Source organism: Drosophila miranda, chromosome 4 (genome assembly GCF_003369915.1).
Source record: "Drosophila miranda strain MSH22 chromosome 4, D.miranda_PacBio2.1, whole genome shotgun sequence".
Classification (NCBI taxonomy): Eukaryota; Metazoa; Arthropoda; class Insecta; order Diptera; family Drosophilidae; genus Drosophila; species Drosophila miranda.
In genome coordinates this window covers 20,465,834-20,488,596 of record NC_046677.1, presented here as the reverse complement: position 1 = coordinate 20,488,596, position 22,763 = coordinate 20,465,834, and the positions used below count along the sequence as shown (strand labels likewise).

General features: G+C 46.1%; 7 protein-coding genes and 1 long non-coding RNA gene across 8 annotated transcripts; 4 read left to right on the top strand and 4 right to left on the bottom strand.

Moving 5' to 3' along the window:
• Positions 1 to 419: 419 nt before the first annotated feature.
• LOC108163673 (homocysteine S-methyltransferase 1) lies at positions 420 to 1,998 on the top strand. The gene is made up of 2 exons (XM_017299099.2): positions 420 to 1,420; positions 1,487 to 1,998. Exons 1-2 carry the CDS (start codon positions 782 to 784, stop codon positions 1,895 to 1,897), a joined length of 1,050 nt encoding a protein of 349 aa, XP_017154588.1. The 5' UTR covers positions 420 to 781; the 3' UTR covers positions 1,898 to 1,998.
• A 96-nt stretch (positions 1,999 to 2,094) lies between these two features.
• LOC108163675 lies at positions 2,095 to 3,268 on the bottom strand. Its single transcript, XR_001775708.2, has 2 exons — positions 2,835 to 3,268; positions 2,095 to 2,719 (listed from the first exon to the last, which is right to left on the bottom strand). It is a non-coding gene; the product is annotated as an uncharacterized LOC108163675 (long non-coding RNA).
• A 105-nt stretch (positions 3,269 to 3,373) lies between these two features.
• Positions 3,374 to 5,345, top strand: LOC108163674 (homocysteine S-methyltransferase). Its single transcript, XM_017299101.2, has 4 exons — positions 3,374 to 3,529; positions 4,109 to 4,280; positions 4,346 to 4,525; positions 4,589 to 5,345. Exons 2-4 carry the CDS (start codon positions 4,124 to 4,126, stop codon positions 5,245 to 5,247), a joined length of 996 nt encoding a protein of 331 aa, XP_017154590.1. The 5' UTR covers positions 3,374 to 3,529; positions 4,109 to 4,123; the 3' UTR covers positions 5,248 to 5,345.
• Positions 5,346 to 6,305: 960 nt separating this feature from the next.
• LOC108161736 (NEDD8) lies at positions 6,306 to 6,996 on the top strand. Its single transcript, XM_017296060.2, has 3 exons — positions 6,306 to 6,440; positions 6,580 to 6,710; positions 6,777 to 6,996. Exons 1-3 carry the CDS (start codon positions 6,423 to 6,425, stop codon positions 6,868 to 6,870), a joined length of 243 nt encoding a protein of 80 aa, XP_017151549.1. The 5' UTR covers positions 6,306 to 6,422; the 3' UTR covers positions 6,871 to 6,996.
• LOC108161731 (glutathione S-transferase C-terminal domain-containing protein homolog) lies at positions 6,984 to 8,993 on the bottom strand. The gene is made up of 2 exons (XM_017296054.2): positions 8,093 to 8,993; positions 6,984 to 8,028 (listed from the first exon to the last, which is right to left on the bottom strand). Exons 1-2 carry the CDS (start codon positions 8,873 to 8,875, stop codon positions 7,051 to 7,053), a joined length of 1,761 nt encoding a protein of 586 aa, XP_017151543.1. The 5' UTR covers positions 8,876 to 8,993; the 3' UTR covers positions 6,984 to 7,050.
• A 107-nt stretch (positions 8,994 to 9,100) lies between these two features.
• LOC108161733 (hydroxylysine kinase) lies at positions 9,101 to 15,934 on the top strand. The gene is made up of 4 exons (XM_017296057.2): positions 9,101 to 9,326; positions 10,568 to 10,925; positions 13,888 to 14,012; positions 14,083 to 15,934. The coding sequence occupies exons 2-4, from the start codon at positions 10,588 to 10,590 to the stop codon at positions 14,901 to 14,903; spliced, it is 1,284 nt and encodes a 427-aa protein (XP_017151546.1). The 5' UTR covers positions 9,101 to 9,326; positions 10,568 to 10,587; the 3' UTR covers positions 14,904 to 15,934.
• On the bottom strand, positions 11,383 to 13,845 carry LOC108161728 (exonuclease 1). Its single transcript, XM_017296052.2, has 2 exons — positions 12,853 to 13,845; positions 11,383 to 12,789 (listed from the first exon to the last, which is right to left on the bottom strand). Exons 1-2 carry the CDS (start codon positions 13,654 to 13,656, stop codon positions 11,461 to 11,463), a joined length of 2,133 nt encoding a protein of 710 aa, XP_017151541.1. The 5' UTR covers positions 13,657 to 13,845; the 3' UTR covers positions 11,383 to 11,460.
• Positions 14,953 to 22,519, bottom strand: LOC108161290 (protein male-specific lethal-1). The gene is made up of 3 exons (XM_033393009.1): positions 20,975 to 22,519; positions 19,802 to 20,902; positions 14,953 to 19,735 (listed from the first exon to the last, which is right to left on the bottom strand). The coding sequence occupies exons 1-3, from the start codon at positions 22,100 to 22,102 to the stop codon at positions 16,667 to 16,669; spliced, it is 5,298 nt and encodes a 1,765-aa protein (XP_033248900.1). The 5' UTR covers positions 22,103 to 22,519; the 3' UTR covers positions 14,953 to 16,666.
• Between the last annotated feature and the right edge of the window lie 244 nt (positions 22,520 to 22,763).

Below are 22,763 nucleotides of genomic sequence, written 5' to 3'. Positions count from 1 at the left end.
AAACAAACCTTTACTGTTAAGCGGCAATAAAGTGTAGGGTACAGATACTGTTAGATATGAGGTGATGTGCGCCTTGACTGTTGGTGTGTAGGGTACACACAATTTCAGCCTTCACTGTTCAGCCAAAGGGTGTATGTATTCCTATCCACAAAGAGAGGTTTTCTTGTGGAATATTCCAACAAGAGACCAGGGGCCGGCAGCGTTCTATGTTCAGCGTGTAGGAGAGTGTTCTGCTGCTGCACTGCCGCTTACGTACACCTACATTGTATGTATGTATGTATATTACTATGGTTGTCACCAACACATTTTTCCGTTATGCCTGCTGGCACACACACAAAAACAGGTGCAAATATGCGCGCCGACCCCAGCCGACCTTTGGAGAAGCATCTAGATCTCCACGTCCCACTTAATTTCTCTCCTCGTCTGGTCAACCATTTGTTGCTATTTTAATACTTTGTCAAGTTCTTCCCTTGGACAAACGGTAAACAGAAAACAGCTGACCGCCGCATCGTGTATGTGTGTGAGTGAGTGGAAGAGAATGAAAATTCACACAAGATAAGTTGCCAGCACAAGCGAAAAAAAGGGAAGAACAGAACCAGAAAGTATTCCAAAAGCAGAGTAACAACAACAAAACGAAAGCGACAAAACTCAAAATCTCACGTATCAGAGAATATCATATAAAAAGTATAAAAAAACCAGGCAAGTAAATGTAAAAGTGTTGCGATATTAAGCGACAACAGCACCGCTGCACTAGTAAAGCTCATCACGTACGCCAAGAACAATGTATGCCGGCGAGGAGGAGAACGAGAACCAGAATCGACCGGAGCAGCCCCGCGTGCTTGTCAAATGCGGTGGCTTCTCTTCCCAATTGGCGCACAATGTGGATGAAAAGGTGGACGGCGACCCGTTGTGGGGCTCACGTTTCGATGCAACCAATCCGCAGGCGGTGATTAAGACGCACCTGGACTTTCTGCGCAGTGGAGCCGACATCATATTAACCAACACCTACCAGTCCAGCGTGGAAGGATTTATGAAATATCTGGCGCTCACACGGGAACAGAGTGTGGCCCTGATAGAGAAGAGCGTACACTTGACGCAACAGGCCAAGGCGCAGTATTTGAAGGAGATTCGCCAGTCGGGCGAAATTCTTAAACCCTTTTTCCCCCTGATCTTGGCCTCGATTGGCCCATATGGTGCCCATCTGCATGATGGTTCCGAGTATTCGGGCAGCTATGCTGATAAGATAAGCAAGGAGAAGCTCCAGGACTGGCATCGCACACGGATTGAGACCTGTCTGCTGGCCGGAGTCGATGGCTTGGCCGCGGAGACGCTGCCCTGCCAACTGGAGGCACTGGCCATCACTGAAAGCATACTCGAGAACTATACGAATGTCAAGTTTTGGGTATCCTTTCAGTGCAAGGTGAGTTGTGCTTTGGATTGATTTCATTGATTTTATCGCTCACCTCACCCTTTTGTATGTCTACAGGACGACACCAGTCTGGCAGATGGTGAATCCTTTGCAGAGGCTGCTCTAGCCGTATGGCGTATGGTGCAAGCTCACAAGGCACAGACTCGCCTCCTGGGCATCGGCGTTAACTGTGTGAATCCCACGTTTGTGACGCCCCTCCTAAGATCTCTCAATGCAGCCGCCGGCTTGGATCGCATTCCGCTGGTTGTCTACAGCAATCGTGGAGAGATCTACGATAGTGTACGCGGCGAATGGACTGGAACGGGTGAAGATGTGGCCAAATTTGTGCCCGAATGGGTACGACTGGGTGCACGCGTTGTGGGCGGCTGTTGCCGGGTCTATCCGGACGATGTGCTCAAGATCCGCAAGTGCGTTGATAGCCTCAACATCGGCTACAGCGCAGAGTCACCGCAATCGCACATTGTTTAAATTGATTGTTGACTTTTGTTGTTAATGCGAAATGTGGTTTCATGTTGCTAGACCTAGACCTATTTAGTTTGCTAAATACATCTATTTTTGTATACTATGTACTCGGGAGATGTTGTGCCTAATCAGCTGCAATGTACCGACAGTGTGTAGACAGAAGTAAGTGGACGCGAGTGCGAGTGCGAAACGGCGACGCTAGATTTATGGAGATTTAAAGGTACACAATCGTGAATGGGTAGTACACTGGTTGTCGCCCAATCCAAATCTGAAAGATTTCGACTATTTATAATCGGAATATTATTACTTTTTGACTCAATTATGTTACCTACACAAAGTTTGGCTGATTTAGCCGTGAATATCATTTCTTTTTTAAACTCATTTTTCTTAAAGCTAATATTTTGCTTTTTTCCTAATTTTCTTTAACAAATGAAATCTATTTTATAATCAATAAGGAACAATTTGTAAACATCTCAGTTAATATCATATCTTTCTAATAAAAATGTTTAAATCATCAACGAAATGACTCAAAAAGTGGAAGCATTTATCGAACGAAGACGAGTCTAGCATCAATCTGTCTCTTTATGCACAGGACGTGTATTTTGTTTTTGCCCTCATGGGCATTCTCTTTTGGACTTTTCGCTTGTGCGTCTGAATGGCTTTGTTCTGAATGACATGAAACTCCTCTATAACATAGGCAACTCCAAGTTTCACCAGTTGGCACTCCTCCCGTTTTGGGACCGGTACCTTCGTTGTGGTGGTGATGTGATGATAGTGTCATCTGCAGTCATGGCGGATGGTGCCGTCCTGCTTCTGTTTGGCCACCGTCTCAAGATTGGGCAGAATTTAAAATTGAAAAAAGTACATTTAAAATTTTGTATATTCGATCAAAATTTGTTCAAGTATTATGTTTTGGTACGGCAGCTTCTATGTCAGGATATACCTTCTAGTACCCTGTGATCCATGTCCAAGGGGCAGAGTCAACTAACAAGATGTGACTGATCAATCCGGCACCAACTGGTGCTTAAGTGACCAAAGGTTATCGAAGAGGCGTCGTCTCAGCCAAGATGCCAGGCAGACCGCCTGTGGTCCTATCTCTCGCGGAGACCACGCACTGTGACGATTTCATCAGCCTTGTTCGGGAAGAGGTGTCTACCCCGCGGATCGGATCGGATCGTTCTCTGGACTGTTGTCTGGCAGCTGTGACTGTGCACCCGGTGCCGGCGGCAATTCCTTATCAAATCCAAGCACTGGCCCACCAGCGTACTCGTAGTTCTAGACCTAGCGCACAAAGACACAAACCTACATGCATATACAGTTTATTATTTTTTTGTGTATTTTGCTATGTATTTTATTTATTTATTATTTTTTGCTGTGATAAGCGACAGCTGAGCTGACAGCAGGCAGCAACCAGCGGGCAGCCAACGGGCGGCAGATAGCAGGCTATAAAAGCTTCCAGCCGTCACTGTAAAACACTTAAACGCTCGACGAACATACAGTGGAGTAGATCATATCCATAGTTTGAACAGACGACAAAACAACAGCTAAATACTTGATTACAGGCCAGACAGCGACTTATCTAATAAAGTTGTTATTGAATTGAGACATTTACAAGATCTCTATAAATACGATTTCAAGGTGAGTGAGTGTGTGGGACGATGTTGTGTGTTGTTTGTTTTCTGGTTTGGACTCCATATTAATTGAAAATCAGCTGCTGGCGATTCACAAGTTGTTTATGCACTTAGCTTCCTCAAAGTTCGTTGAACTCGAACTTCTACTAGTAATCGAGCGATAAGTACAGTTGGCGTTGATGCAACGGATGTGTTTGCTGGTCAATTATTAAGAGAATGTGGCAACGCCAGCAGATACATTTATACCGTTGCAAGGGCAAAGGATTATCAAAGATTTCTGCTGAATGAAATTGAACACCTTTTTGCTGATCCAGATCGGTGCAAAAAACGGACATCGTTGTAAGAAATGCCTATGGCTAATTCCTAAATTGTTGTCGCTCTTAACCTTAATTGATTGATCAGACGGTCGGCCCCTAGCAGATGTCGAGGCTCACATAACTGAGCTGCCCCCCAGCTGGACACAGCTGCAGCTTTTGTTGATTGCAGTAACGCTGTAAGGTGGCTGGTCTGCTGGACCTCCTTCTTATCAGAAGCAAACTAAGTAACACTTGATTAAGTATCATCCCACCCTTTCTCTGCCTTTCAGCTCTATCGTGTTATCATGGGTCTGACGCGCGTGCTGGTGAAAGATGGCGGTTTTGGCACACAGATGACCGTTCATGTGGGCAGCTCTGTGGATGGGGATCCCTTGTGGAGTGCCCGCTTCAATGCCACTAATCCGGCGGCCATAATTAACACCCACCTGGATTTCCTGCAGAGTAAGTTGGGCCGACCCACCGACACTCAATTAGCAACAAGATTTAATTTTTGTAATGGCCAACAGATGGGGCTGATATCATATTGACAAACACTTATCAGGCCAGTGTCGAGGGTTACATGGAGTATTTGGAACTGGACGAGGATCAGAGCATCGAGCTGATAAGAAACACGGTGCGTCTGGCGCACATAGCAAAGGAAAAATATCTGACCGAGTGTTATCAGGCCCAGCTGGCGGTTCCAGAAGGTACGTACACCCACACTCCAGGCCCTTAATTGTGCTTGTGCTAATTTATTGCCCCTTCCGCAGGCTATCCTCTGATAATCGCCTCGATTGGACCCTTTGGCGCCCACCTTCACGATGGCTCCGAGTACACCGGTAGCTACGCCGATTATGTACCAGCAAAGACCATCACTGACTGGCACCGCATCCGGATCGAGGCTTGTCTGGAGGCGGGAGTCGATGCCCTGGCCATTGAGACAATTCCGTGCCAGATGGAGGCTGAAGCCCTCGTGGAAATGCTTTGCGATGACTATCCGGATGTCAAGTTCTGGGTGGCATTCCAATGCAAGGATGAGAGCACTCTAGCGCATGGCGAGACCTTTGCAGATGCGGCAAATGCCATCTGGGATATGCTCGCCGAGCGTAATGCTCAGGACAAGTGCCTGGCTGTCGGTGTGAACTGTGTGCATCCCAAATTTGTGACATCTCTGTTCAAGAGCCTTAATGGAGACCGCAGCGTGGAAGATCAGATCCCGCTGGTTGTTTATCCCAACAGTGGAGAGGTCTACGATGTCGTCAAGGGCTGGGAGGGAAGGGAGCATTGTGTGCCCCTCGCCAACTACGTGCCCGAGTGGTCGCAGCTGGGAGCCAAAATTATTGGCGGCTGCTGTCGCACATACGCCAGGGATATTCGCCACATTGGCGAGGCCATCCGCAACTGGAACAAACTGAAGAAGGTCGCTTAAAGGTGGCAAGAACCTGCGGATCTCAGTAACTGTAACGAACAAAATGCATTTGAATTAGTTCTGTATATATACGTAGTTAGGTATTACATAGTTTTAATTATATTTTGAATAAAAATTCAAAAAGACAAATACCGCTTTTGAATATGATTTCTAAATCGAACGTTTGAACCGTGTTTTTGTCAAAACAAAAAACATGCAAGTACTTAAAAGTAAATAATCTTAAACAAAATTGATTCCGCAATCATATAAAATTATGTGGGCAAAGCTGAGACATTTATATACCTAGTAAAATTCGACGGAACCGGTTGACAACAATGATAACCGGCAACACTAATTTTCATACCCTAGGGAAAAGAGTATTATAGAATTGAGAAAATGTTTGTCATCCCAGGCTCCGTAGGTATCAGGATCGAGATGAATATATACAAGATACTAATAATATACATGAATATGTCTACAACATATCAATTTGAGAAATGGTCTTTAAAATTACCTTTTATCTTCATATAAAATTAACGAAATAGGGTGTACAAAGGCTATACACGCATCAAGTCTTCAAATACCAGCAACATTGCGACTGTTTTTTTCGTTGAACTATTTTGTTTAAACCTTGTTTTAGCCAAAATACAATAAAAGCAAGAACTAAAAACAAACCACTTTTGTAGAAAATTTATTCATCAATGTCCTAAAATTAAGTGGGCAAAACTAATGGTGTTAGTTAGACAGAATTATTCGACGGAATCTCTAAATTGAGCAATATGAACAACTATCCTCTTTCGTTTTTTTGTGTGACCTATTTGACTAAATCCTCTTTTTTATGCAAAATGCAATAAAAGCAAGTATTGAAAATAAGCCAGTTAAGTAGAAAATTGATCCACTAATCGGTTAAAATTATGTGGGCATGGCTAAATGTTCAATATAGCTGGGAATATTCGACAGAATATCAAAATTGAGGAATATGTAAAATAGAGCTTGAATTCGTCAGTAAATTTACGGTATTTTTTAAATGAGATTGTATGTTTCGGTATATTTCTGAGGGTCGGACGGTATATTTTATCAATAAGTCCGCAGTTACACTATATACACAGGCACCATTTGCGAAATTTTAGTAATTTAATATTTAAATAAGTAATAGTTAATTAATTTACGCGAAAAGCGAATAAAACACACAAGAAATGTTGATCAAAGTGAAGGTAAGTATGGAGTAAAATTTCGGGATGAAGCCTCCGGCGGCAATCCGCACTTCGGAGCCTCCATTTCTATGCGTCAGCTAGCAGACAACAACAAAATATGCAAAATGTGTTTCTTTACGAATCCGATCCTAAATTGCAGACGCTGACCGGGAAGGAAATTGAAATCGACATCGAGCCCACAGATAAGGTGGACCGCATCAAAGAGCGTGTGGAAGAGAAGGAGGGCATTCCGCCACAGCAACAGCGTCTAATCTTTTCCGGCAAACAAATGTGAGTGACCGGCAGAATTACATTATATATTCGGTCAATTAACTCTGGCCATTTCTTTCCATTCAGGAACGATGACAAGACAGCTGCCGACTACAAAGTTCAAGGCGGATCGGTGCTGCATTTGGTGTTGGCTCTGCGCGGAGGCCATAGCCATGCCTAGACCTCGGATGTTGGTGAATCTTAGTAAATTTGGTTAAGAATTATTACCCCACGCCGGCGCCAGGGGGAGCTTATCTTTTTTTACAAGCTACTCAAATAAATCTAAATCGGCGATTCGGTATCTAAATATATGAAAAATGCATTTATTCATGTGTTGGTTGGGCAGTATCAATACATCAGTTCAGTTCTGTTTCACAAAACGTCCGACTAGCAAGTGATTCTTTGGCGTGCACTGTTCGGGCTTGAGGCGTGTGAGTATCACCTGGTAGCCCGCCTCCTCCGACTGCAGCTTGCGGTCCGTGTCCACAATGGACATGCATTGCAGACCCTGCAATGTGGTCTCCGGCTTGCAATTGGTTGTGCCCATTTCATGGGCCTGATCCGCTGTATGGGCTATGTAGAGATAGTCGTTTGTGCTTAACACCCGCTGGAAGCGTTGACTAAGTGGATAGGAAATGTGGGGCATGGGCTGCAACGAGCCATAGCAGCAGGGGCAGCAGACGAAATGAGCAACGGAACGGCGACACTGCTGGAGAACAATGTCGGTGGCCGTGCCGCAAGCGTGAAGAGATGCTCCTATATCGAATCTTCCCACAAAGTAATCAATATTGCATTGATAGAAGACGCAGTTGCTTAGCTCCAGCTCCAGGGCTCGCTTCTGGGCTTGGGCCAGTGAGAAGGACTTGTTCTCCATGACGATAATGGTGCAGAGGGGCAGCTTAAGGGCCAACAGTATGGCTAAGTGTCCCGTGCCGCTGCAAAAGTCCACAATGCGATCTCCTGGCTGTGCCAGAGACACCACAGCATTCGCCATATTCTCCAGCTGCTGTCGCTTGCGTTCCAGGCGCTCCTGTGGCAGGGCTGAGCTCTTAGCATGCGTGGGCTCGATTTTCTGCCAATCGATGGTCTGCTGGCCATAAGTGTGTTCCGAATCGGTACTGAACACCAGTTGCAGTTCAGAGAGCTTGGCGAGAGCCAGATCTACCTCGGCCTGGCTGGTGTAGATCCGATTGCGAGGCTTGTAGCGCTTGGGATCGGCTTTGTAGAGACTAGTGGCATCGCAGTCGGGTATAGAAAGGAGCTCTTCGCCCTGCGACGCCGCCTGCGGCACATATAGCTCGCCAAGGATCTTGGCACAAGTGCCGTCAAATGAGTCAATCTAAAAGTACACAATGACACACAGTTGGTTAATTCTTCTTCTATAGAACACTCCTTTATCATACCTCACTAAACCACGTGCTGGTCAGGGGAAAATGGGGCAACATTTGCCCACAATGCTGGAAGACTATTCGTAGCAGGGGGTACAAAATGAGATCTGCTATGGTGAAGCTAATTCCTTCCGCAAAACGATGCTCAATCAGAAGTTGCTCCTTGGGCGTCCTACCATCGATCTGAACACGATGTTTCCTCTTAATCTTGGCACCGTTCTCAGTTTGGTTGGCCTGCTCCCTTGCCTGTTTATAGATATTATGCATGCGCACGGGTTCATTCATGTGCTGCTCGAAGCGTACCACTTCGTCGGGAACAGCCTTCAGCAGAAGGCCTTCATGAAGACGGCTCACGACGTCCACGACATCAACTTCGCAAAATCGAGTCCAGATCGAAGCTTCCGATGGAGCCAGTAGACAGCTCTCCTTGAAGCCCAGTAGTTTGCGCAGTTCGGTATTCGGCTGTCGGGCAATTAGCTCCCTACAAACAGCACAGGTCCCAGCTATAAAGGTATTTCCATCCTTCTCATAGATGGGCAACCGGAGATCCCGAATAGCTGGCAATTTGGCCGCCTCGCGGCATGTTATATGCTGATCGGTGAGCTCCCGCCGCAGTTGAGAGCTGCGTAAAGCTATCTTACCACTCTCTATTTTGGTGGCCACAAAGTTAACTTGTATATTCTTGGGCTCATTGAGATATCGGTATGTGTATAGGGCTAAGAATGAAGACACGCTGGTGTAAATCGTTGTTTCGGCATTCTGAGTGCTTATCTCAATTTCTAAGTACAGCTGATCCATAGTTTAATTAACTAATCATTTAAATAGTTGAGAAAATAAATAAAAACAAAATTCTAATATCAACCAAAAGCAAAACAGAAGAAACGAAAATGAGTAAAAAGAGTGAGGTTATGGCGAAAGGTAAATAAGAAATCAGCTGGGGGCAGAATATAACAATCGCCATTCACATGGCAGCGTTAATGCATTGCTTTGAATTTTTGAATGTGTTCGTTTTTAGTTGTTTTAATTTTTGTTGTTGTTGTTAAATGATTTTATTGAGTTTTAGTTGCTAATTAGCTACGTTACAGTCGCTTGGACGCACTGCGACACTTCACACCAAAATCTATAGGCCTAAATGCGAGCCATCGCTTTGAGGTTTCAATCCATTGCATTACAATTTCAGGTTTAGTCGACCATTCGTTCGAGCGGGAGACAGGTGTCGTCGTGTAAGCGTTTATAGGCCAACCAAAAGGTAATACTTGTATTAGTTATTTCGTATGTATTTGATTGACAGTCAGCTGTGCATATTTACATTCATTATTTTTATAAGTATGTATGTATGTTTGCATATTTGGTTTTTAATTACCCTGAATGTGCGTTTGTGTGTGTGTGTTTGCGCTCTTTTTACAGGTGTGGGTGTGTGTCTGTGCACTGCTTGATGGTGTAGTGTGTGTGTTGTGTGTGGCGCCTGACCAGTGGAAAAATCTTAGTAACTTTCATTACGCTTCATCGCATGAGTAAATAAACTCTAATTGAGGCAAGGCCACTTATCTACTCCATTTATATTGTAAAATATTTATCAAAATTCAATTAAATTGAATTTTAGTCATAGTTCTTCATTCACTAGTGGCTGTCACACGATTATCCCAATTCCGAATACAGCGAATCAGTCTTTTTTTTTCAAGTGAAACAGCTGTCTTAAACGATCCAACTGTGACTTTCTTTACCAGTGACACCGATCCTTAGTCATAGTTCTAAAACTACAGAAAATTGCAGCTCTAGAAAACTTAGAATTCGCTAATAAGGTGGTTTCCACAAGATTTATGGCCCCCCAACAAGGGCCCCAAAACTTTTTCGACTATTTGCTAGACTCGGGGCCTGTCCTGTGCATTTACCTGTTAGTTTTACTAATCTAACGTAATCTCAAGTCCATCTATCTGATTTAGAAACATATAATTGATATGCCCCAACTTTCTGGGAGAGAGCGTTAAGTGGTTTAATAGAAACCGATCACGACTTGAATTTTGGTTGGGCAACGGCAACAGATACGAGGGGGAGGGAGGAGTATCTGCCCTGATGATAAGACCCTTCCCCGGACACTGCACTCGGCAAATATACATCCATCTAGTGGTGCCGCAATCAAAGAGTAAACAGGGGGAGAAGGCTTTAAGAAATTGTACAAATAACCAAATTAACGCTGGCACCCAGGCACCCGGGGTGGCACAACACACAGACACACACACACACACCGCTGCACTGACAAGACAGAATCAGAGACACACAGTTGCACACTTGCGCAAGTCTAGCTAAAAAGATATAAAGAAGACAAGACGCTGCTGCGGCAACGAACTCGTTCCAATTGAAACGAAACTGAAACCCCAACACATCTCTCATTCCGCTCTGGAACGCGCAACCGAAAACATTTTCGCATTCGTTTGCGTTTACTGATCCGCAATTGTTTTCTTATTGTTTTTTGCGTCTCCGATAAAGCAGCAGCTACCCACCCCGCCAGAATGGAGCAGTGGAACAATGTGGAGCTGACGAACATGTCCAAAAAGTCATACACACTGAATCATGCCTACAATATGGCCGAAAAGCTCAACAAGGAGAACAACGCTGCTCCGACCTCCAATGGTAGTGGTAGTGGTAGTGGTAGTATTAAAGGTAACGACAGTGTCCAGGCCAAGGACCAAACAGACAGCTCGGTCCTTAAGCCTGGCTCTGATGTACGGCCAAAAGTGGAGCCCGAAGATGTGGAGAACCTTTTGCGACGACTGTATGGCATCACAGTGAGCGAAGTGAAAGAGATTCTGGCCTACGATGATCGTAACTTTCTGATCCATGAAGACAGGTAAGCTCTTATGTCATTCCTGTAACCGCCAATGTCAAATCTAGCGGCGAAAAATATATAAAAGGTAAAAAGTGGGGCAATGGAAAGGCTCATGTCAAATCTAACCGGAAAAAAAACACAAGCCTATCATCAATCATTCCTTAGCCGATTTAAGCACACATATAGCACATATAGAGGAGGCTCTTGCTTGAGCAGTAGCCGCTGCACGACTGATAAATAAAAAAAAAAATGTTTACACTGGAGCGAGATTCAGGTCAAGGGGGGTCGTGTCAGTGTGGGGACATGGGCTGGTGTAGCATCTATTTATAGTCATTTAATTAAAGTTGTTAGGCGCGGCAGTTGACTGTGACGCGTCGCAGTACTGCGGCACAGTCACCTTGCTTGCCAGCAGCATCCTATCCCCATTGTTATCTTGATGGATTCATTGGGATATCATACCATACCATACTATACACTCTGTTGTCGTCGCTCGCTCACTTTAATAAATTAGATTAGCTTACAGAACTAAGTGCACAAAGGTGAACAGGAATGGCCGTTATTTAAGAACAGGCCTCTTCTGGAAGCCGAACATGCTGAGCTTGGTTTGATTTGGACTCGAGGAAGTGCCCAGTTTGCTGTTCTTGGACTTGGACAAACCCCTTTTGGCAGTTGTGGTGCTGGTGCTGGTCGGCTTGGTGAGGCCCACGCGTCGTTTGCTGGACACAAAGAAATTGTTGCGTTGAACGGCAGCTTCCTGGCTGCTGGGGAGCGTTGCTTCCGAACTGCAGCTGTCATCAGACAGCAAATTGATGGTGTCTGAAGAGGCCGGCTGCTGTGGCTCTCCCGCTAGTATTTCCAAGGATTTAACACGAATATCCTTGCTGTCTTCAAGCTGAACACTTTCTAATGATGGCTTCATTTTATTGCTAGAAGTATTTAAACATGGCTTTTCATCCTCTTCGGAGAGGACCATGTCTGTAGGCTCAGTAAATGCATTCGTTTTCGTTTCCAGTCTTAATTTCTTGTTGGAGCCACTTGATCCCAACTCTTGTGGCGACTCCTCCTCTTTCGGCTGCTCCTGCCGCAGCGTTGTCTGTTCCGCTTGAGTGGCAAAAAAGCGACTACGCACCTCCACCTGCTCCTTGGCAAAGATGCTTCGCTTTAGGGAACTCACACGCGTCTCCTCCGCTCCTTCACCCCCGGTACTGCATTTCTTGGGGCTTAGCAGACGCAGCAAAGAACTATTCTCACAGACAACTGGGGATCGTAGCAGCGAATCCTGTCCTGTGCGTTCCTTGGCAAAGGGATTGTGACGACTTCTCGTATGTACTGGCGATGGGGGTGGTGTGCGTTCTCTATCCGTAGACCCACCACCGCTTGGACTTCTTCTCCGCTTCGATTTGAAGCTGTACATGGAAAAGACTTGCGCTTCCGTTTGCTTAGCCTGCTCCAGTCGCTCATTGGCCTTGATTTCCTCATCTATCGTTGGGCCAACAAAATCCACCTTCTTGAAGAACAAAGCACAAGGTGATTGCACCTTTTCCGGCTGTTCATTTCCTTGATTCTGTACAGATGATACATTTGATAGCCAAATACTTTTGTGCTTGGTACGTTTAGTATTTTTGGGAGCAGCAGCAAGTGCTTTGCCGGGCTCCCAGCTATCCAGGCGTTTGAGCGAAAACGGATTCAAATTTCCTAGAGCTAAATGCAGAGCCAGATGACTATCTTCCAGCAAAGTGCCAGCATTGCTGCAGTAGCTTTCATCTGTCTCGTATTCCTCGAGAGCGCACAGTCGCTCCATGCGACGCTGCAGAGGATTGTAGATGAACATGTGCTTAAAGGTGGCCTCGGCTTTCATAAAGTTCTCAATGTAGTCATCGTCCACCTAGAGAGAGCAATGGAAAATGTTACTCATCTTTTAATGAAACCCACATGATATCTGACTCACCTCCAATTTGCTCATATTGAGGTAGCTTGGAATCTTTTTCAATGCTATCCGCATGTCGTCCTGTTCCGTTTTTAGCATGAACTTGCAAGCCTTGGCTAGACCTATGCCCGGTAGTGAGTCGAGGTAATCACAGCCCGACAGTATGCACATGCGTCGAAACTTGTCAAAATGATACTTCGCCTGCGTGCAGCCCATTGCCAGGTAGAGCTTGTCCGCCTCCACCAGCAGACCGCAGCCATTTAGGTCCAGTTTGAAGATAACCTTCTTTGCGCCAAACAACGTCAAGTCGGAGTCCTCGGTGATTATGTACTGGGCAATGTTGGCCTTGTTGAGCCAGGCCATCTGGGCATCCGCCTCGTAAGGCGCCACAATGCAGTCGACATTGCGATTCCGGCACTCGCGTATCAGTCTGAGGGCCATCTCGTGGGTAACATCCACACAGCGACGCATTTGGGAGCGTGCCTCCTCCACACGACCCAGGCGCAGGAGTTCTGCTGCACGTTGCTTGCTCTGCTGTCGCGACTCCCGCCGACGCTTCTCGGTCAAAGCCTTTGCCGGCAAATGCTGACCATCGAATACCAGAATTGGTTTGATGTCGTAAGAGAGTAGCATCTGTATGTACTTCAGACAGTACTGAACGTACTGGTCGCAGTCCTCGCCGCGGGCTAGCTTTTCCGCGCAACTAAAGACACCTTTGTGCAGCCAACAATAGGTGTCCACAGCGACGGTGCTACCGCTTATGTCTTTCAGTTGTAGCTTCGACGATGCCTTCTCCAGAAATGGTATCAGGCCGGTAATACCCATGGTCAGGCATGCAGGTGGTCAATTTGCAAGCTTAATGATAACACAAATTAAATAAAAACCAAAGCAATAAACACAACACACGGTGGAACTATTCTACCGCCAAAATATCATTAGTGTTGTACAATTGTAAAATACTACCTTGCCATTCACCGCGATTTTCTGCTATCTCTTTCCAGCACTATACCAGGGGCACACTAACTAATCAAATTATAACCGTTTTTCTCCATTTAGCAATGTGAAGAATCCCCTGATTGTCTCCCACTGCCCCCATGGCTATATCCTGAAGATTATGAATTCGTTGGACTCTAAGAAAGAAGACGTTGTGGATGCGCAGAACCAAGTGATGCTTTATCTATGTAAATACTCATTAACTTTATACATGTTTATTCAACTGAAACGAATAATCTGGTCTTCTTTGTTCTGCAGCAAAACAACAAATAAAGTGTCCCCGTCCTATTGCCAATGCCAGCGGAAGGTATTACTCGGTGGAAAAGCTAAATGGCACAGCCCATGTGGTGCGCCTCTTGGAGTTTGTTCCCGGCCAAATATTCCGCGATGTTCCAATCACCAAGTATCTGCTGTTTCAAAGTGGCGAATACTTGGCGAAATTGGACCGAGCTCTGAAGGATTTCACCCACGAAGCCTATGAAACCCACTCAACAACATGGATGCTGCAGAACGTACCGGCCGTGAGAGAGTTTCTGTTCGCCGTCAAGGATCAGGAGCGAAAAGCCTTGTGTGAGGAGGTGATCGATGCCTTCGAGTCGAAGGTATTGAGTGTGGTGCCCACCCTGGATCATCAGATAATCCATGGCGACTTCAATGAGTCGAATATTGTTATCGAAACGGCACCAAATCAGACGGACCACAACATCAAGGGAGTGATCGATTTTGGGGACATGAGCAAGTCGCCGCTTCTCTTCGAAATTGGCATTGCCTTGACCTACATGACGCTGGAGGCGAAAGATCTGGCCAGCGGTGGCATCTTCCTGGCAGGATATACCAGCATAAAGCCAGTCAGTAGCACAGAGCTGGGGTATCTCAAGTATTGTGTGGCTGCTCGTCTCGTCCAGAGCCTGGTATTGGGCCTGTACACGCACAGCTTGCATCCCACCAATGATTACCTGCTGTCCACCCAACACGAGGGCTGGAAGCTCCTCGAGAAGCTGTGGAAGGATAGTTTTGACTCCGTGGACGAACTGTGGTCGACCACAGGCCATCAGTACTTGACGCAAAGCAATAAATAAACTAGAAAATTAGAAAAGTGTCAATTATAAGAAATGTTTGCTTTAAATATTACTTTTATCCGATATATTATTATCATCATAATCTTTACAATAAAACTTGTTAAACAAATACAAATACATCGTATGTAGTACATATTGCTTAGATTTAGGTGTTTCGTTAGTTTTGGGTTCTCTAGAGACGTGGCAATTACATATTTCCAATCGATTTTCAGTTGAATTGAACTAATTAACGCTAATTACATTTTGGATCGTATTCGTGTAAAAATATGTTTGAACAAAGTTCGTTCTTCCTGCCAATATACAATTTGTTCCTCCCCCTGGCGACTATCTAATTCTACATATATATCCATTGATCTGGCATCTACTTAATGCTATAATTACAAATATCTCTCCTTTCTCGCTTAACACCTACTGAAATGTACAAAAGTGCAGTGCCGCTGCGGGATCTGCTTTGCACAAGCTTTAGGCATGATTATTGATGCTCCTCTTCCTTTCTTATCTCGTTGCCAAATGGTAAACTCATCAAACAGAAGACGTCTTGAACAAATGGTATATATGGTGGGGACTGCGACGCTACTTGTTGTTGCTTAAACATGTTTTTTACAGCTTGAAAATCAAGTTTTATTTATTTTTGTATATATTAAGGGTGTTTTTTTTTGTTTTAACTAAAAAGAAGTTAATAAAGTAAAAAACAATACGTTAAAGATAACTTTAAGCTTAACACAATTTTTACACACGCTCAAAAAAAAGTAAAAAAAAGAGGGGAGTGGGGGGCGTATAAATTTACAATAAAAGTCAAAATAATAATCAGACATATACCTGAGTGTAAAAAAAGCTCTTATAAACACACAGACGCACACACAATAAAACATATAAATAAAGGGACAAAATTGTTACAATAATGATCTATGAAAAAAAATTGGTTTAAAAATTTAAAAAGTATAAATGTCATTTTGTTTTTATGCCAAAAATTAGACATTTACAATAATAATCAAGATAGTAATCAGAGATATACTTGAATGTATAAAAAAGCTCTTATAAACACACAGACGCACACACAATAAAACATATAAATAAAGGGACAAAATTGTTACAATTATGATCTATGAAAAAAAATTGGTTTAAAAATTTAAAAAGTCTATAAATGTCATTTTGTTTTTATGCCAAAAATTAGACATTTACAATAATAATCAAGATAGTAATCAGAGATATACTTGAATGTATAAAAAAGCTCTTATCAACACACAGACGCACACACAATAAAACATATAAACAGGGATAAAATTGTTGCGATTATGATCTAAGAAAAAAAAATTGGTTTTAAAATTTAAAAAGTCTAAAAATTTCATTTTGTTTTTATGCCAAAATTAGAGACCAGAGCATGTCCTTTCTGTGCGTTTATCACTTGCGAAATGTTGATAAAGCTGAGATGTTGGAACCCGATCAAACTAAGCGACTGTTTATGGGATTAATCATCTATCATTAAAATATTATATAGGATTACGTCGTGAGGGCAGACACAATCTAGCGTGGAAACTCTTTAGAATTCCTTGAGGCATAGATTGCAGGGCCAGAACCTAAAAACTAATGTTTTTCCTTAATATTTCAATAACCTAAATAAGATTTAAAAATAGCGCAAAAAAAATTAAGGAATAATAATTAATGTGTATTACATAGGCAACGTCATTGGGTAATGAAGCCACCATTATCCACCTTTGGCACGCCACTGCTACTTCTCAGCTCACGAAGAGTCCTCTGCCCAGCTAACGCTTTCTTTGCCGCTTGCGCCGCTTAAGGAACACATACGAAGAGTTCATCTCCTGATTCCTGGATTCGGCTGCGGTGAGAGGTATCTTTTTGCTAGCTAACGTGGCCACCGGCACTGCCTCAGCCTTCGCCCGGGCAATGGCTGTCAGTGCTTTCACCGAGTCCAGCCAGGGCAGGCTGAAATCAGATCTCGCCTCCATGTTGACCACATTCTCACCGAACGCCTGCACAGGTATTTCCGTGACAATTTGTACGCCTTCAATGTCCTCGGGCAGGGGGTAGAAGGTGGACGTGGGCAGGGGATCGAGTTTGACCAATACCTCATCCTGATTGTGGCGCTGCCGCAGGGCCTCGCTCCTCATCTGCTCCCTCATGTAGCGGGCATCGCGGCGCTTCCTTTCGATCTCGTCCTTTACATACTTTTCGTGACGCTTCACAAAATCTTCATCCGTCAGGCTCTCAATGTCCTTGTTGTCGGTGCTGGGCGGTATAGGTGTATCCCGCCATTTGGGTATCTCCAAGCTCGGATGATCCGACAGCAGTTCGTCGGCTTCCTCATCGAAGAACTCGTTATCGCGATGGAACTCCTGATCCTCCCAAGAGCGTGTCGTATACGGAAACAGGACAGTGCGATATCTGGATGTGGATTTGTGAGCATAGTTTTGGACGATCGTTCGGGATGCGCTGGCGCCGGTGCTAGAAGTTGTGCTGCTGCTGCTGTTGCTGCTCATCGACTGTGGTGTCAGGGGTGCCGCAATTACTATCATCGATTTATCGTCTGCCTTTGTTTCCGTCTCTTCGGAGGTGTCTACTATCAGATTTGCGGTCGAAGGCGGTGGCGTCGTTGACGGCGTTCCTGGTGGCGTCGTTTCAGACGCTGGTGATAATGGTGATGACGGTGGTGTGGGTGACATTGAAGTTGATGCATGCGCTATCGGGGGATAGATCAAACTTGTGTTGGAGCTGTTATCCTTGGGGGGTTTCTTGAGCAGCACCACCGGCTGCTGACTCAGTCGCCTCTGCTCCTTTTTCAGATGCTCCTGAAGTTTGCGACGCATTTCCTCCTCCAAACGGGCCACCTCCTTCTCCTTGTCCAACTTGTTGTTGTTCTTCAGGAAGGAGGAATCATGGAATTTCCTGTCATTGGAGAGTCCATGCTGCTTGAGCTTCACCTGCAGACGTTTTTGTTTCTTCATTGGCGGTGCACCCGCTTCAGAGAGCTCTGCCTTGTCTCCTTCTATTTCTTGTATGAGGTTGTGGGGGCGTTTCTTGGGCAATGACTGATGATTGGCCACGTGTGGCATCTTCTTATCGTGCTGTATTGATTCGCCCTTTGAGGGACTCTTGCTCTTGCTCTTACTTCGTTTCTTCTTTTTCTTTTTGAACTCTGGTTGGACCACGGCAGCAGATTTTACACTATTCAGAGCTTCAAATCGAGCGGGAAGATCCTCTTCTGCTGCTACTTCTATTTTCGCTGCCTCCTTTGGAATCTCCGTTTGGATTTCTTCTTCCGGTTCAGAGGCCTTGGCCTTGAGAAGACCAGCCACAGGTGCGGGAGCTGCAGCGTTTCCCTTGTGCTTAGTCTCAACGGATTTTTCCTTGGGAAAAGCTCCTGCCAAAACGGAATTTTCCTTTGGTACAGCTGCTACAGAAAACTTCTCCTTGGTTTGAATCTCTGCAACAGCAGCCTGGGTCTTTGTCGTAGGCAGACAGAGGGTTCCCGCCGCCACAATAGTGGACTTCTCCTTGTGAAAAGCCGTCACCGCAGTGGAGTTTGCCTTGACATGGCCTCCAACACGAGATGAATGACCCGCCGGCACTTTGAGAATCAGTTTAGTCCCCGTCGCCTCCTTTGTTGCCCTGTCCACCTTCTTATCGGATGACTCTTCCTTAGATTTAGAACGGTTTACCTTGGTGTCTTTTTCAACCAAAGAAGAATTTGGTTTTGTTGAAAGAGCGTCTACCACAGCTGCCTTTTCCTTGGGTGGAACTGCTGCGACCGTGGAGTTCGCCTTTGTTGGAGATGCTACAACAGCGGAGTTCGCCTTGGTTGGAGGAGCTTCTACAACAACCGACTTTTCCTTGAGCGGGGCCACCACGACAGTGGGCTTTTCCTTGCTCGAAGATACTTCGACACTGCAATTTGCTTTCTGTGGAGCTTCTACAACAACAGACTTTTCCTTTGATAGAGCCGATACAACAGCGGACCTATCCTTGGGCAGAGCTCCTACAGAAACGGACTTTACCGTGGGTACAGTCGCTTCAATAGTAGACTTTTCCTTCGGATCAGACGTTGCTTCAGCAGTGGACTTTTCGTTTGATGAAGTGGCTAAAACAGCGGGTTTTTCCTTCGGTACAGTCGTTTCTTCAATAGTGGATTTTTCCATGGAAGAAGTCGCTTCAACAACAGACAGTTCCTTGGGTGCATCTGCGGCTTCAACAGTGGACTTTTCCGTAGGCACAGCAGATTCTGCTAAAACAGATTCTTCCTTGACTGGAGCTGGTACTATAACAGACTCTTCCTTAGTTGGAACTTCAACGATCGCAGAATTGGTCTTGTGTTTAGGTTCCACGACAGCGGAGCGGTTAGCCTTGGGCAGAGCAGGAACAGGAGTAGCAACAGGAGCGGGAGCCTGAGGATTGCTAGCAGATGTTTTGGGCAGGACATGCTTGCTGATTGTCGTGGTTGTGACCTCCTCTGTTTTAATTTCAATTTCCATGCCGGCTTGCTCTACAACGGTCTCCTCCGTGTGAACTTCCACAGTCTGTACTTCCACCGTCTCTATGCCCATGCCCACTCCCAATTCCACACCCACACCAGTCTCCAGTGTCTCCACTTCGAGAGTCTCTACTTCGACAGTCTGCAGTTCCATTTCCCCAGCATCCATTTCCAAGGGCTCTGCAATGACAAGTTTCGGCTGCTGGCTGTCCTCCTCCACTTCAAGAAGCTGACGCGTTTCTGAAGGCTCCTTTTGTGGGTAACGCTGCGTAATGTGCAGGTGATTGGGTGTTGAATGGGCTGATGGCGCCATGCTCTTATGCTCCGGACTTTCCATGGCGTGTATCTGAAGAAAAGATTGCGATTCCTTGAATCTGTTACCACACACAGATAAAACGCCAAAGAGACTTACCTGATGATTGGCATGTGACATCGGAGGGACTGTCTGCCAACAACTGTCGTCGCCTTCATTTGGGCGCAAGGCATCTAAATTGTTAACATCTGTTTTTGAGGGTGGAGGCTGGATATGCTCCTGCTCCCCCTCATCATTGTCCTCGCTTTCCTCGTCCACGTCCTCATCTTCACTTCCACTTTCGCTCTCATCGTCGCTCTCTTCATCATCATCATCATCGTCGTCATCACCATCATCATCATCCTCCTCCTGTTCGTTTTCGAAGCATTGTAGATCCTCGATATGGCCATTATACACTGTGGTCTGTACAATCTCCTCTACCGTTTCCACGCCCATCTCCTCCTCGGCTTCAAGAAGTATCATTCCATCCGGCCGTAGGGCATAATGGAAAATGGTGTTTTCTTCAGCAATAACCACCTCCTCCATTTGGTTCATGTGATCCATTGCAACCTCCTCCGTTTCGATGTCCTGCTGCTGTTCCACCGTCTCCGTTTCGATGACCTGCTGCTGCTCCACCACCTCCATTTCCATCACCTGGGGCTGGGTCTCCACTTGCTGTTCCAACACCTGCTCCCTTTCGATGGCCTGCTGCAGTTCTGCCAGCTCCTCGGTTTCCATAACATGCTGTAGCTCCTCCTCCTTTGTTTCGATCACCTGCTGCTGCTGCAGCTGCTCTTCTACCACCGGCGGCTTTTCCACTTCCGGCTGCTTCTCCTTCTCCGGCTGGCTATGTGATGGGATGTGATGCTGAGCTGAGGATGTGAGGCTGGAGTCCTGGTTAACCCGATGAAGAAACATGGTGCTAACCTTCTTGCCATTGTATTCCCCTCTCGCTTTGCTCTCCACAGGCGGAGTGCTGATTGTCGGCGGCAGATTCGTGACGGAGGTAACAAGAGTCGCTTTGGAAGAGCTATTGTGCGGAGACTGATGGAGATGATGATGCTGCTGCTGACGATGCTGTGGCGGTTGATTTTCCTCCGCCTGCTGCTGCTGACGATGCTGTGGCGGTTGATTTTCCTCCGCCTGCTGATGCTCCTGCTGCTGCTGTTCCCTCATAGGCTTGGGCTGCTGCTGCTGTTCCTCCCTCATAGGCCAAGGCTGCTGCTGCTGCTCCTCCTCTCTTATAAGTGTGGGCTGCTGTTGTTGCTGCTGTTCCTCTCTTATAAGTGTGGGCTGCTGATGCTGCTGCTGTTCCTCTCTTATAAGAGTGGGCTGCTGTTGCTGTTGCTGCTCCTCTCTTATAAGTCTGGGCTGCTGCTGCTCTCTTGCAAGTCTAGACTGCTGCTGCTGAATGTCCTTTACAAGTCTGGTTTGCAGTTCTTCCCTCACCATCCTGGTCTGTGGCTCCTCTCTCATAAGACGCGACTGCGGCTGCGGCTCCTGCCTCACAAGACGGGGCTGTGGCTCCTCAATCGTTTGAGTGGGCTGCTGCAGCTCCTGCCTCCTAAGAGGGGGCTGCTGCTGCTCCACACTCATTAGAGGGGCCTGCTCCTGCTGCTTTTGAATCATTAGATGGGGATGTTGGGGCTCCTCTCTTACCAGCCTGGGCTGCCTTTTAGCCTGGTGTAGATAAGAATAAGCCGGCTCCGGCTGTGCCAGATGATGCGCTGCCGCTTGCGCTACCAACTCCGTTTGTGTTTCCGCATTGCACACAATCTTCTCCTGCATGGCAGGTGGCAGTTGATGATCGTCATCGTCATTGTTGTCGTCGTCATCGGGGCCCCCCCTCCTGTTCTTTTTCCTTAGCTGCTTGCGTAGCTCCTCGATGGTGGCCTCCAGGTGGACATTGACCAGCTTCAGGTCTTGGTTCTGCGAGAGTACGGCGTTCAGCTTGTCCGTTTGACCGTCCAGTTCCTTCTCCTTGGCCGCCAGGCTGTCCGTCTGCTCCTGCATCAGATTCAGATGAAGCATAATCATACGCTTCAGACTGTTGTTCTCCACGATGAGGGTGACCACATCCGAGCCCGAAGAGTTGCCCGAGGCGGGCGGCGCCATGGCGCCGCCTCCGACCCTGGGCAGAGATGGTTCTGCTGACGGCGGTGGCGGGGGCTTGTAGTAGCTGCTACCCGTATTGGGCTTCTGATAGCTATAGCCATGTTGCGGGCGTGAGTAATTCTTGTGGGCATGCGAGTGCGGATGTTTTTTCTGGTAGTAATAGTTTCTATCACCGCCGCCACCACCACCACCACCACCACCACCACCGCCACCGCCGCCGCCACCGCCGCCACGCGACGTATGATGGTAGGGTGGATCCGAGTAGTTGGCCTTCTGGTTGAGTGGCCATTTGAATCGCTTGTCCATTTCGTGTGTGAGCGCTCCTGACAAATTCTATGCGAAGTTCATAGTTTGGATTTTTTGTTTTGATTGCTTTATCGTCGCCCGCCACACCACGCCACACCGTGACAGCGCCGCAGCTGATACAGTAGAATGCGTAAATCTTGATTTCCACCACACTTAATTTTTTTTGTTCTTGTTTCTCTCCCAATCACATCGCTTTTCCCCAGAAAAACGTTTTTGGCGTCAGTTTTAATGTATTTTACATTGCCCCAATATTGCACGTGGAGACACCATTTGGCTGGATAGTTGGGTTACTTGTTTTCGTCACGCTTTACATGTTTTTCATCGCGTTTTTCACAATTATTCGGAAATTTATGAAACTTCGCCCGAAAAATGCCTTGAAGTATGGCGTTTGCGCGGTGTTGCCAGGCCAGCCCAAAGGCAGGGTTGCTATATATATGCCACGCTGCCAACTGCCAGAAACGAAACGCCGGGAAAGTGGTTTTTCCACTTGTATACCCCTTGAAAGTAATTTAATTAATTGTTTATATTGTTACTTGTTATTTTCGCATGGCAGGGAACTAGTTATGTAATGCGAAACTAAGAAGAAAATACGTGTGGTTTTTTAGAAAAGGTGGCAGCTCTGTCTCTTTTGTAAGCGCCAGGTGCGAATGCCACTGGCGAA